Source organism: Rhinatrema bivittatum, chromosome 3 (assembly GCF_901001135.1).
Source record: "Rhinatrema bivittatum chromosome 3, aRhiBiv1.1, whole genome shotgun sequence".
NCBI lineage: Eukaryota > Metazoa > Chordata > Amphibia > Gymnophiona > Rhinatrematidae > Rhinatrema > Rhinatrema bivittatum.
Genome location: NC_042617.1, coordinates 148,229,875 through 148,243,654, shown reverse-complemented (window position 1 = coordinate 148,243,654; position 13,780 = coordinate 148,229,875). Strand labels below are relative to the sequence as shown.

At 41.9% G+C, this 13,780-nt stretch overlaps 1 protein-coding gene across 1 annotated transcript in view; it reads left to right on the top strand.

Moving 5' to 3' along the window:
* Positions 1 to 13,780, top strand: part of LOC115087101 (cysteine-rich motor neuron 1 protein-like) — a 661,264-nt gene that overhangs the window by 635,016 nt on the left and 12,468 nt on the right. The window contains 2 exon segments of the mRNA XM_029593829.1: positions 875 to 1,069; positions 5,159 to 5,281. Coding sequence (XP_029449689.1) covers positions 875 to 1,069; positions 5,159 to 5,281 — 318 coding nt within the window.

The window sequence follows — 13,780 nt, the reverse complement described above, 5'->3', positions numbered from 1 at the left end:
CAAAATTACGCAGGCTGTAAAAGCACATACATATTTTTTGGCTGCTGAAAACCAAACGTGTAGATTCAGCCAACCCACCTGTGTTAACTCCTTATTTTACATGCACAGTTTCCAATTAAGCCTTTAAAAATTTACCCTGAACAGTCTAGGGATCAGGCAGATGGAAACCCCTAGAACACACTGGTATATTCTAAGGGCCTGCAAAGGGTTAAACCTTAGAAGCTGGAAAAGCATGCATCACTACTTTGGTTCCCAGACTTCAATAATTATTTTAACCTTTACATACCCTGTGGTTCTTTGCCTGCTGCTGCAGAGGTAGGCAGGGAGGAGAAGGTGGAACATTTTGATTTATTTCTTGTGTTAATTCTAAATTTAAAATTTATACTACTTAATAAGAAAAACCGAGGAAGAAATACACAGAGCAACCAAACCAAAAAGTTTTATATTTGAAATGTACAGTACCTACTTGCCACATTTTGGCAACATTTTTGTTCTGTTAACCTTTCATAGATAAGTTTGCAGTTCGGAAGACATTTAACATGTACTATGATTGACATTTTTCCCTTCTGACACGAGTTCATAAAACATATAGAAACTGGTATATTTGTGAGTTTAGTACATTTGCAGGGGATATGGGGTTCTGGTTGTTCTTCCTACTTTATAAAAGTTCTTCTTTTATAGACTGCCTCACCAGGCTGTATCTTCAAATGACTTTTGCCTTGAGAACTGACTGATGAACTGAGAAAACGTTACTGCCTATAAAGGTCCCTGTGAAGATTTCTTGTGTTGCTTGTATTTGGGGGGAAGAGATTGTCTTGTAAGGCGATCACAAAAATAAATAAATAAATAAATAGTGCTTGTCTCCCTTCTGCAGAAGATACGATACCAAAGAAGGTGGTGTGTCACTTCAGTGGGAAGACGTACGCTGATGAGGAGCGATGGGACATTGACAGCTGCACACACTGCTACTGCTTGCAGGGGCAGACCCTGTGCTCCACCGTCAGCTGCCCCCCTCTGCCCTGCGTGCAGCCCATCAACGTCGAGGGAAGCTGCTGCCCTATGTGTCCAGGTAACAAGAGGGATAGCACCTGCTCTGCACTGGGGATTGGTCATCCAGGTCCCAACATCCACTACATACCCCATCGCAGCTCGTAACCAGTTCTGCCAATAGAGCGTACAAGAGTGGTCCACTATGGTTCCTAAGTTCAAATTAGCCCATGGAACGTATATGCTGGCTAATCGGCAACCAGATTCAGTGGATATTAGCTGATAGTAATCTAATAAATGATGACGGATAAAGTCCAAAAGGCCTATCTAGTTTGCGTAGCAGAAACCCGTTGAACCTTGCCACCCGACACAGTTCAAAAATAAAGCACAACATTTCAAATATATAGGGTCATTGTCCAAGGTGCGATAGCCCATCATCACGTGCGTTAGAGCGTTATCGCTCGCGATAACGCCCTAACGCCCGCCACGATGGGCTTATCGCAGAGGTAACATTAAAATTAGGGGAAGGGGTGGAGTTAGGGAGGGGTTTAGGGAAATTGGGCGGTGGCACCGCTGGCGGCGATAATGTTTTGGACATTAATCGCCAGCAGTAGCGCAGGAAATAGCACCGCTTTTTAGTGTGGCGCTATGGAGGCGATAGTGTGCGGCACGGCTGTACCACGGCAGGCGAATCTGCACTGCCGTGACGTGGCTGGCTGCACACTAGCGCCCCCACCCCTTTTTTCTCCCCCCGCCCCCTTTACCGTGGCAGCTCATCATTCCGCAGGAATGCTGAATCTAGGCCATAGATTGTCTCGCACTTGGTTTTTTTTGTAATTCTGTTTTCTAACAGCAGCAGTACTCTTGGCATAAATCTTTATCAGATACGTGCTTTTGCCGCTCATTATATGCTCTTGACTTTACTTGCAAACATCTGAAGTTCTGGTCCCTAAAGTCGATTTCACTGTTGCATCAATAATTTAAGTATTGCAGCGTTATGGAACATACTGAATATATTACAAGGTTTGGAATTGGTCAGAATTTTAAACCAGTACCCCAACATTCTGCATTTTGGTCTTGATACTGACATGATAGTAGTATTCAGAGGCACTAGGGCCAAGGCTGGGACAGCTGTATTGTAACACCGTCCATTATTTAACAGGGAGCAGGCACATGAAGTTTTAGCAAAGAGCATCACAAGCTCCTGTCTGTATACAGCCACATGGCTATCCCATGATCCTGCTGCCTTCCTTTAATAATTTATATGTCGATTTGCAAAGCTATTGGACAGCTTCTGACAGCAGTGGCATACAGTGAGCAGATAGTAAGCTGACTAGGATATCATCATCCTATATTTATTTCATGCTTTTCCATCAAGGGACCTCAAATCATGTTAAAATAGAACAGACATATACAGCACAGTAGGGGACAGAAGCATAAATGGGGATTGCATATAAAATACAACCGCATATACAGATGCATGATTACATTTGCAGTGTAATTTATTTGTTTAACCCGCCTATCAATATTTCTAGGTGAGGTACAATTGAATATCCATGATAAATAATAACAAATGACAAATAAAAAAAAATAAATGAGAACTAACAACAGCTCATAACCACAACTCTCAAAACCAATTAAACAATAAAAATTAGGTTGGGTATCACTTGGGGTAGGTTGTTGGACATCAGAGAATATATATCTACTGAAGTGTAGGCATTAATAATGTAAGGGCTGTAAGAAATATTGTTTTATACCCATATTATAAGTGTGTTTGAGGTTCAGAGTAGCATATTTGCCAGAGGTGCATATCTTAAGCTGAGTTTTAAGTTGGAAAGGCAGGTATAGAAAGCTATGTTTTTAGTAGCATGTCCATTGCTAGTCTGATGTTGAGAGACAGGGAGTTGCAAAGTTTTGGCATTGCACCTAAGATGCTGGTCCTTGAGTGGTTTGTGATAGTGGCCTCAGAAAGTAGAAAGGCAATGTAGGAATTCAGCAGTGATTCAGGTAGAGTTGTTCAGTGAACTATTTTAACCAATATAGGGATTTTAAGATGTGTATAATCTTCCCAGACTTTTTAGCATTAACAGCATTCGAGCTGTAGTGTTCTGTGTGAGTTGCAAATGCCAGGGGGGGGTTTCTTAGGATTGCGATGTAAAGCGAGTTGCAGTAATCAAGGTAGAGATCACACAGGCCTGAATGACTGTGGGAAGAGCAATAGCTATCTAAGAAGGGGCTATAGCCTGGAGCTAAGGCATGAAGATGAAGTTAGAGTCCAGTGTGGGACCAGTATATAGGAAAATCTTCCATGGCCTGGTCAGTGCACTTTTACTCCATACTAAAGCACATGGCATGGGAAGGAGTCCATAACTGACTTGTAGATTTGCCAAATGTGTGTTACAGAAATCCCTCCTTTTAATGTGACCCAGTGAAAAGAAAAATCAGTCTTGATTGTTCAAAACTCCTGTATCGCATAAATGACCAATTATCTAGAACCCTTAAATGTATGCTATATTTTTTTTGATACTGTCCAACAGGGTGGGGTGTGGGGAAGCATTATTACGCTCTCAAAATGTCCCAGAATAAAGACTTATGCATGTACCACTGTATAAAACAGATGCATGCATGTCCCCTGAAGCCTCAGCCCATGCGCCTGAGCCAGGCTATGCACAGCTTGATTTTATCATAAACTCCAGGCAACCCTCGTGTCTCCTCACAAACAAATATTCTCGGCCATCTTGAATGTCTAGTACTATTGAATTAACAAGACTCCTGTGTTCTCAGTGCACAAAACCAATCTCAAGAATGTCATTAAATGGGAAAGATTCAAAGAATGCGAAAATAGTTATCCAAACGAAGGTGAATTCTCTCAAGTAAAGAAAAAGTGAACGACCCCTTCAATTGAGCAGAAGTTGCATCAGCTCATCCCTTGTTTGTTTTACCTACTTTCAAAATTCAGCAGGGTTTCAGAAATGATATGCAAATTGGGATTTTGGCTCATAGCAGAAAACTTTGCCAGCCTTTGGCTTCCATCTCTGCTACTATTCCTCTTTTCACATCCATACTACCCACTGTGAACATTATTGTCAGGCCCATATTTCATATATATATATATATATCTAGGTGTAAATTGACTATTTCTTTGAATCCATGACAGTCAATATAGTGGCAAAGGATGGGTACAAAGCCAAATATTTCATATTTTTTCATTTAGTATAGCAAAAGCTTGATCAACTTGACATCTTTCAGGAAAAGATTTGCCACAGACTTTATAGTGGCCTTGTTTTCTCTTCAAGATGCCAAAAAAGAACATCAGTAGATTTTGCCAGTCCTCTCTTGGGACATGTGTTGGGGAAATGGAATGGATTATGGGATACAATTGGAAAACAGCCACATTTCATAGATCGATTTTCCAGTTGATAGGGATAGTAAAAGTTTTGAAAAAAATGTTTTACAAACAGTTTTGCAAAGATAATAAACCCACATTCTGCCATTTACCCTTTTGCAGTGGGCAACTGTGGCACATAAGCTAAGAAGCAGCACCAAGAGAAAATACATATTAGCACATTCCTCAAACTGCAGGCAACTACTGTAGGTCCAGAAGAACCAGGGCCCCAGAAATCCATTCAAACGTCAAAGAAGGGTCTATTAAGGCCTGTCTGACAGAGCTGCCATGTGGAAGACCTGGGTTCAGTCCCCAAGCCTGACTTCTGTTCCTTGAGCCAGGAGAGAATAGGGATGGTTGTAGGAGATGGTGACCATATCTCCCAGGAGGACAGTGCCCCAGCCAGTGTAAAACTCAGAGCCCTTGATACAAAGAAAGAGTTCTGAAAGGAGTTGCAGGCTGTAGTCATTATCCAAGGATTGTTCCTGCGGTGACCAAGCTAGAAGGGGAGAGAGTTAGGATTAAAAATGGGTAAATACAGTGAAGAAAAAAAAGGTAGTTTGGAATGAAGGTTTATGATGTCATAGCCGCAGTAGGTACCAGTTCTGGTGAAGCTGGAAGCGCAAAGTAGCAGGAAGAAGCTGCCATATAAAAAACAAGAATAATGATGTTTATTGAGCACGTGCCTAGTGTTTCGCAATTTAGTCACAATGTATAAAGCAACAGTAGTTAGTCTGGCATGGGCACAGTGCATTGGTCTTCAACACTGCTGCTCTTCCTTTGCAGAGATGTACATACCGGAGCCCACAAACATTCCCATTGAAAAGACAGATCGGAGGGGAGAGTTTGAGCTGGCTGCACCCATGTGGCCCACACCCAGTGAAAATGACATCATCCATCACCACAGAGGTAAGACCCACCTTGGACTGCCAACTGAACTTTGTGGAGTGGCCTATAGCAGCTTTATCATGATGTTTTCAGAGCTCACAGCTGTCATGCAGATGTTGGCTTGCATCCAGCATGATAAAACTCATGCATATTACTCAATATCTATCCTGCAGTAAAAAGAAAAAAAATGATAACATGAACCATCAGTTGAATTATTTTGGAAAATTATCTGGCATGGATGTCCATAGCTACTGTAGAATAACTAAGCAACCTGTTCCATTCTAATAATGTTTTAAATTATTCTTTATGACTATAAATTGGGGAGGATGGGTTACAGTAAGTTAATATTGTAAAAGTGGAATAAAAGTCTAATTATAAATAAACAAAATAACCTCCTCCTCTGTCCAGGTTTCGTCTCCCAAAGTGTTATGAATGTATGCATTCTGATATAGGCAGTGGTGGGGTTGCCTCAAGAGCTGAGGGCAAGGGACATGCCACAATCAGTGGCACATCTGTACTAGTGGCAGCTCATCTAACACCTGCATAGTTCAGATGGTTCTGACTGTTGGCCAAGCAAAGAGGCACACACTATCCAAATACGTGCCTTGAGTGTTTATCTTGAACACCTAAAGAAAAGATACTGGAGATAAAGTAAAAGGCCCAGCAGCCAGGCCCTTTAATTGAAAGACTCAAAGAAGGACACGTTTCCATTGCGAAGTAATCAAAAATATTTTCTTGAAAGGGCAACATGGGGCTGAGTTGCCCTTGTCAGTCCCATTTAGCTGTAGGATTTGCGCACATGCAATAACAACCATACGCAGCTCTGCAAATACAGCGCTCTAATATCTTTTCCTGCCATTAGATTGTTGTAGTGTTTATTGAAACATAAGGCTATATACCACAAGAATGTATGATGGCATTGATTCCATTCCTGCACCCTGTGGTACTGTCTCCAGATGGGTTAGTTTTGGCATGCCATGACGGGAATGAATCTCACTCGTAAGCCAGGGTGTTTAGGGTATGATCTCAGTCCCTCCAATTTACTCTAATGTTCTTTATATCAAAGAGAGCTTCCTTCTAGAGTTTCTAGGACGTGCCATACACAGGCAGCATGTCAAGATGTACATGGGAGTTCTTTTTAATCAGTCTACTGACGCTTAATACAGTTGGGACTATTTTTGTATCCTTCTGTATTCTCATTTTCTTGGTCTCCGACTGCACTTCTTGAAGTTTAAAGATCTTCTCCCTCACTATACATTGTACAGAATGATTGCTTGGCACTGACAACTCTCTTGGCTATGCTGTTCTTATGTTTTCCTTCTTTACCACAGTGTCCAAGTTTCTTCATCAAGCTTTTTATGACTTGAAATGCGAATGTCCCAGGTGATCACCTCTTCTTCCTTCTCTGCCCTTCTCTCAGGGTCATGATCCCAGTGCTTTTCTGACACAGCGGTGTTACACAGTTTACAGTAGATGAGCGGTGCGATCTTACTGTGCTTTTCAGGATACAGGCCTTCTGACATCAGCCCATCACACCCAGTGATGAGATGTGTGACTTTTTCCACTGATGATTTACAGATTCTGTATTTATCTATTTTACCATTCCTCTCCCCCACCCATACCTCATGGTGGGAAGTCCACTGTCCTGTGCTGCAAGTCTCAATCTCTCATCTTTAGGTTTAAATTCGCCTCTCCTTAGCCATTCCTGTGTCAGCTTTTGATCTATATGTAATTGTTGAAATAGCTCTTTGTATTTAATGCTTTTGCCAAATATTTTTCTTTTTTTCTTGGTCTGATTCTTTAAACATTTTTTATTGTTTTGCAAATTCTGTTGCCTCTTTCCCCATATGTGCTTGTAGATTCTCACTTGTTCCTTCCATATGTCGGAATACTTGTCCAAATTTAAGGATGGAGACCAGTTCTGGCTGTTCAGTGTCAAACTTCAGCACTTTTTGAGTATTTAAGTTTGCTGATTCAGTTAGATATGCCTGGATGTCTATTTTAGCAACTCAATATGTGCAATCAATTTCTATAAGACTCATACCACCTTCATCTCTTGGGATATACAATTTTGGCATACACTGGTTCTTATAGATTACCTGGGGGGCATGGAGGAATTTTCCTGTCCTTCCATCTAACTATCTGAGATCTTTATGGGGCCAGCTACAATTCCAAAACTAAAGGAGAATGCAGAGGATTGCAAGGTGATTGATAGCTTGCATCTTATTCTGTGCTGTTAAATTATTTTTCAAAGTCATTTTCAGTCTCCTGTGCTATTCTTTACATATATATATATATATACATCTTCCTGCCCAAGTTCTTTTGTTACAGGCTTTGTGAAAGAGATGTCCTCGGTTTTTCTTGGTTTGAAATTTACGTTAGCATATTAGTCCAAGCCAAATGTCATCCTGATGCCATCTGAGAAGCTCTTCACCACTCTGAGCTGTTCTATTTAGTGATTACCAAAGAAGCTGTAAACCTTGAAAACATCTTCAAATAGTAGGCGCAAAGCTATCTGTTGATCATTAATATCTATAGGAGTAAGACTAAATCTACAGCCCATGTAGTTAATAAGAGAACTCAGTGGATTGATCAGTGCCAGACAAAACAAGAGTGGTAACAAAGAATTTCACTAAAATATTCCTACTTGGCTCTTGATAATTCAGATGGAGTGTAGTCTTCTGCATTTTTATGGCAAACTCAATGTACTTAATCAATCCAAAGTTCACCCTGTACATTTCAAGACAATTTATTATCCAAGAACATGGGATGCTCCTGAAAGCTTTTTTATAGTCAATTTGTGCTATACTGAGGTTTTGATTTTTCTTGCCGCTGGCCATGATGGCTTTATTCAGCTTCAACTGGTCTCTGGTTCCATATGCTCCTCTTTTGTTGCCCTTTCGGTCTGTCTCAATGATGTAATTAAAGTCTGTGATTGTATATTCTCTCTCTCCATCAATTGCAGTGTAGATTGTAGAAAAGGCTAGGGCTTGGCAAGGTACATGACACAGTTCAAAGTCACAACTGTCAGGTTGCTAGACCAGGAACTGTTCCAGCTCTGGGGCACTCTGAACATAGATCTATTTGCAACACCAGTAAACAACAAAGTTCTCAAATATCTTCTCATTTAGTGTAAGGTTTATTCATAAAATAAAGGGTAATAGCTTCTCTTCATCTTCATTAACTTGAACATAATGGGGTAGATTTTATAAAAGTACGCCCGCGCACCTGGCGCAAACAAAAGTATGCCGGATTTTAATAGATAAGCGTGTAGCCGCGTGTATCTTTTAAAATCCGGGGTCGGCGCGCACAAGGCTGCGCAAAATCGGCAGCCTGCGCGCGCCAAGCTGCACAGCCTGCCTCCGTTCCCTCCGAGGCCGCTCCGAAATCGGAGCGGCCTCGGAGGGAACTTTCCTTCCACCCTCCCGCATCTTCCCCTCCCTTCCCCTAACTAACCCGCCCCCGGGCCCTAACTAATTCCCCCCCCCACACACACACCTTTATCGCAAAAGTTATGCCTACCTGATGCAGGCGTAACTTGCACGCGCCGAGCCAGCTGCCGGCGCGCCATGGTTCTGTCCTGGGGCTGGTCCGGAGGCTGTGGCCACTCCCCTGGAATGCCCCCGATGACGCGCCGGCCGCAACACGCCCCCCCGATATGCCTCCCCAGGAAAGCCCCGGGACTTACGCGCGTCCCGGGGCCTTGCGCGTGCCGGCAGCCTATGCAACATAGGCTTGGCGCACGCAGGGGGAGCTTGGGGCATGTTTTCGGGGGATATACACGTATCTTACGCACATACCCCTTTGAAAATCTGCCCCAATATATGAACGTGGATTCACAGTATTCACAGTCAGATCAGTGTTATTTCACAGGTATTCAATTCAGACAAGGTTATGAATCTTATGGATTGACGATTCACAGCACAGCAGGCAGCTCTCAAGTTCCTCAGGTTGCCAGGAACTCAGGGATATCCCCAGTGATCTGTAATGAGCCCCCAAAGATCAGTCCAAGTCCTCAGAGGTGGGGTTGCATGTCTGGGCTGAAAAAAAGTATGCAAGCCTTCTCAGCTTGCTTGGCTGCAAATGCAAAGATCCATCGAGTGGGTCATGAGTAGAGCACAAGCCCTCCAACACGTTAAGCCCTTGTTCAAGTCCAAGGGCTTAACTTACAACAAGTTATTGGTGCTCAGTTTTTGAGAATGCTACTTGTGTCTCACTTTGGAAGAAAAAATGTTCTTCCTATTTTCCATGGAGAAACAGGAGAAGTATCAGCCACACAAGTGAGTGAAGTCCTCTGTCAGCACTGAGACAGATGGCACTCTCAGTACTCAAAAAGATCAAGAAGGTCTTTCTGAGCATACACAGTTATTCCCACACAGCTGCCTCAGAACAAGTCTCCTCAATCTATGTTCTTCCTTTGGCGCAAAAGGATGTGTTTTTGCTCTTTAAAACTACAGCCACTCGTAGTCATTTTTTCCCTCAAGGGTTTTTTCTTTTTTCTTGCTCATGACAAGATTTTTATTTTTTGTTCATGAGTTTCTTCCTCCTAAAAAAAAAAAGTAACAATAGAGTAGCATTTTTTTTCTTCAGAACTGAATTTGATTTAGCATCACTCGTATTCAAGACAGTGGACAACAAGATGGGGGTTCAAAAGATGTCTCTGCTGGTCTTCTAAAATGACTGTCTCGGATCAGCATGACCAATGAATCCAGGGTCTCAGTCCTTCCCATGATGTTCCTAACTGTGTGGCCTGTTTATGCAGGTCACCAAGGGCCATAATGTCAAGAGGTGATATCTTGAAAGGTTTTTAAAATCTCAGACTCCCACAACAGCAGTTAAAGCGAAGGATTTTTCAGCGAAGAGGCCATCACCTAAATTAAATAAGGCATAGTCCTCTCATGAACAGTACCATGGGTCTAAAAAGAGTCATATTCCTCACTGACAGTCTCTTTATCAGCACAGAGACAACCCGTTTAGCATAATATCTCTTTGGTGCCAAACTTATTGCCACCATATCCAAGCAAAGTCACTGTGCCATCTTCTGCACAGAGACCTCGGCATGGAGAATCAATTTTCAGCACAGAAAAATCAAAACAAGAACAAAGCATTCTAATCCCAATTTTGGTTCTTGAATCAGACAGGCTCTTTTTTACTGTTCTTCCTACAATTGACCAACATTGCATGGTTAGGAAGTTATGGATTGAATTTGTAAAATTCCTTGTAGCAAATGTCTCCCATTTTAGAGTCATTGACATTTAAGATGGAAAGCCAGTCTTCTGTTTCACCTTTTCAGGTAGAGAACACATATCACAGCCTAAGTTTCATGACTCTCATCTAGGGAGAGGTTGATGTCAGATGAACCTCCTATAATAGTCTGTTTCTTCTTATATTTCTCCACTGTACCATTCAGTGGAGAAATATAAGAGTACGTCTCCTCCTGAGGATATGCCATATTCTGCTTTTGTCCAAAAAATGTCCCAGGAGATTCCTTTCCACTGAATTTAAAAGACAGAACCTAGAGAAGGTTTATTAAAGTTTATTGAACTTCCAAAAAAAAAGTTGTAGTGGTACCAATATGTAGACTACAACATGAACTTCAGAAAAGGATGTGGTAGACACCTTTGTCAACACTTCCAGTGTCAAAAAAACTGGATATCATGAATAATATTCAGTCTTGTCCAACTGCCCCACCAATCACTAATGGTAGAATCAGCTTTAGGAAAGGCAAACAAAAATCTAAACCTCATTCTAAAACTCCTCTGGGGAATGATTCTGCCTTGTTGGATACCACAGCAAAAAAGGCTTTCCAGTTAGATATGTTAAGCTCTAGAATAGCTGTGCATCAATTATACATGGTGCAGTATTTGTATTCTTACTTATAAAAATGCAGGATATGACTCAAGAACTTCCAGCAGATTTCAAGCAACGTTTCATATCAGCTTTCCACATAGCTGAAGATTGTAGTAAGTACCTCATCCGATCAACCTATGGGACTTCTTCTGGGACATTAGCAATAGCCATTGGATCCAGAGGATTAGCTTGACTTTGAGCTTCAAGGCTCCATGAAGATGTACTTGAAAAACTTGCTGATGTTCCATGCACAGGAGGTAATCTCTTTGGAGAAAATGTGAAAGAAATAGTAAATCTTATTAAGGACCATTGTTCCACTCTCCTGACATCATCAGCAGTGATGATAGAACAATTTTCTATGTCTAAAAAGCCTCAACCACTTTACGACAAAAGACGGTTCTTTTATACAGGAAGAAGATATAATCCTTATCCTTTTCAAAGACCGTATCCTCAGCAGTAGAAGCAACAGTGTGCCAGAGAAAGAACACAAACCAAATCTTTGCAGCTTTCTCAAACCAAATCTTTGTAGCTTTCTCAAACCAAATCAAACCAGATTTTTTTATTATAACATAAAACAGAACTCTGAGCTTTAAACAGTCTTAAAGTGGGCGGGAATTCAGTACTTCATTCCTTCATGGTTTTTGATAACAACAGATCATTGGGTATTTACAGCATGAAGGTACAATTAAAATTTTAATTCCCTCCCCCTGTAATGGTGCTTGCTGTGTGGAAACAGACCAGCTGGTAGTGCATGCTGAACAAGAATGTATGCCATTGCTTTGAAGTAAGCTATGATCACGAGCCAAACTTTAAAATTAGTTGATTGGAGCTAAGCTTAGATAAGAGAAGTATAGTAACCTCTTAAGTGGTAGAAATGATAAAGGGGGGGGGGGGTTATTGCATTGGTAAATATATTAGGAGTGTACAGGGAAATAGAAAAAGGAGCAGAGCAGCTGTGAGCCAAATTACACTCCAACTCTATGCAGTTTTGTGTACTGTTGTGCACTGCTCCATGGGAAACTCTCTAACTTAATAAAGAACTTCTTTCCAACTGCCAGTGTTCAGTGTTTATTCCATCGGTGGGGATAATGCTCTCCAACACTCCCAAACAATCCTCCAAGAAGACTATTTACAATTCAAATCAAACTTCAGCAATGAAAACTATCAACCCTACCCTCAGCAAGTGCAGTAGAGCCTGTGCTAGTACAGGAAAGGAAGACATTTCTACTTCAAGAACTTTCTAATTCCAAAAAAGACAGGAAGTCTTCATTCTATCCTGGACCTTAAGAACCTCAACAAGCATATGAAAAAGGAAAAGTTCAAGATGAACACCTTTAAGTATCATCCTCAACTGGAGGCTGTCTTCCCTAGATCTCAAGGATTCATATACAAACATTTCAATTCATAAAAATTTCAGGTAATTTCTCCATTTTACTATACAGAATCATCATTATCAATATCGAGTTGGCTCCAAGAGTGATCAGGAACTGCCTTGCAGCTTATGAAAGGCTATGAGAACCCTTTAGTCCCTAGGATTTATTATCAGTTTGCCAAAGTCCAACATAAAATCCTTTCATGTGATAGATTTCATGGGCAGCCATTGATATAACCCAGGGGAAACCTTTTCTTCTTCTTCATAGAGCAACCTCTTTGATTAACAAAATCCCAACATACTCTGAACAAAGAAAAATTATGGCCCATCATTTTATTCAAATGTTGGGTCACAGGGCAGCAACAATTAATATCCCTTGCGCATGTCTTGCCATGAGATTTGCTCAATGGCATCTAAAATTTCTATGGAACCAGTATCTTCAGCCTCTATCTCACAACTTGCAAATATCCAACACTCTCATCCATTCTCACAAATGGTGATTAAACTCTTTCAACTTACTGAGATCAGTTCTCTCACCAACTTCAGTATTAGGAAACAATAACAACGGATGCTTCCAAACAGAGCTGAGGAGCTCATTTCAATCACCTATGTTCTCAAAGATCCTGGTCAAAAACAAAATGTCTTCATAATAATCTACCATGGCTGAGAAGAGCAGTGCAGGGCTCTACAGCAGAGCAGGGCAAAGTCTTCTGCCTAGTCAGCTACCTCCCCCTTGGGTTGTGTTATGCCTCCGGATGTGGACCCCTGTTCCAAGGTAAGATTATCACTGCCAAAGGGGGAGTTAACCCTCTCTGGTCCTTACCGTCGGAGGGCAAGGCTTGAAGGTTCGCCAGTCGAGTAAAAGACTTCGCCCTGGAAGCTTGCGGTTCCCCCAGGAGGAGCCTATAGGAACCCAGCTGCTGGGACTTAGGAGACTCCCTCAGGACTGAAGATTGGTCTGGATGCAGGCGCCTCCTGCAGGTTGTTGATTCCAGACAGCTGGCGTCTCCAGCAGGTCGAGTCAGTCCAGGAGTCGAATCTGAAGAGTAGTCGAAAGCCGTTCCAAGGGTCGAAGCCAGAAAAAGGGTCCGCAGCCAGTCCAGGAGTAAATCAGGAGAAGGATCCGCAGCCAGTCCAGGAGTAAATCAGGAGAAGGATCCGCAGCCAGTCCCGAAGCAAGCCAGGAGAAGGGTCCGCAGCCAGTCCAGAAGCAAGCCAGGAGAAGGGTCCGCAGCCAGTTCAAGGTCAAGCTAAACGAAGAATGACAGCCAGTCCAGGGGTCAAAAGCCAAGAATCAG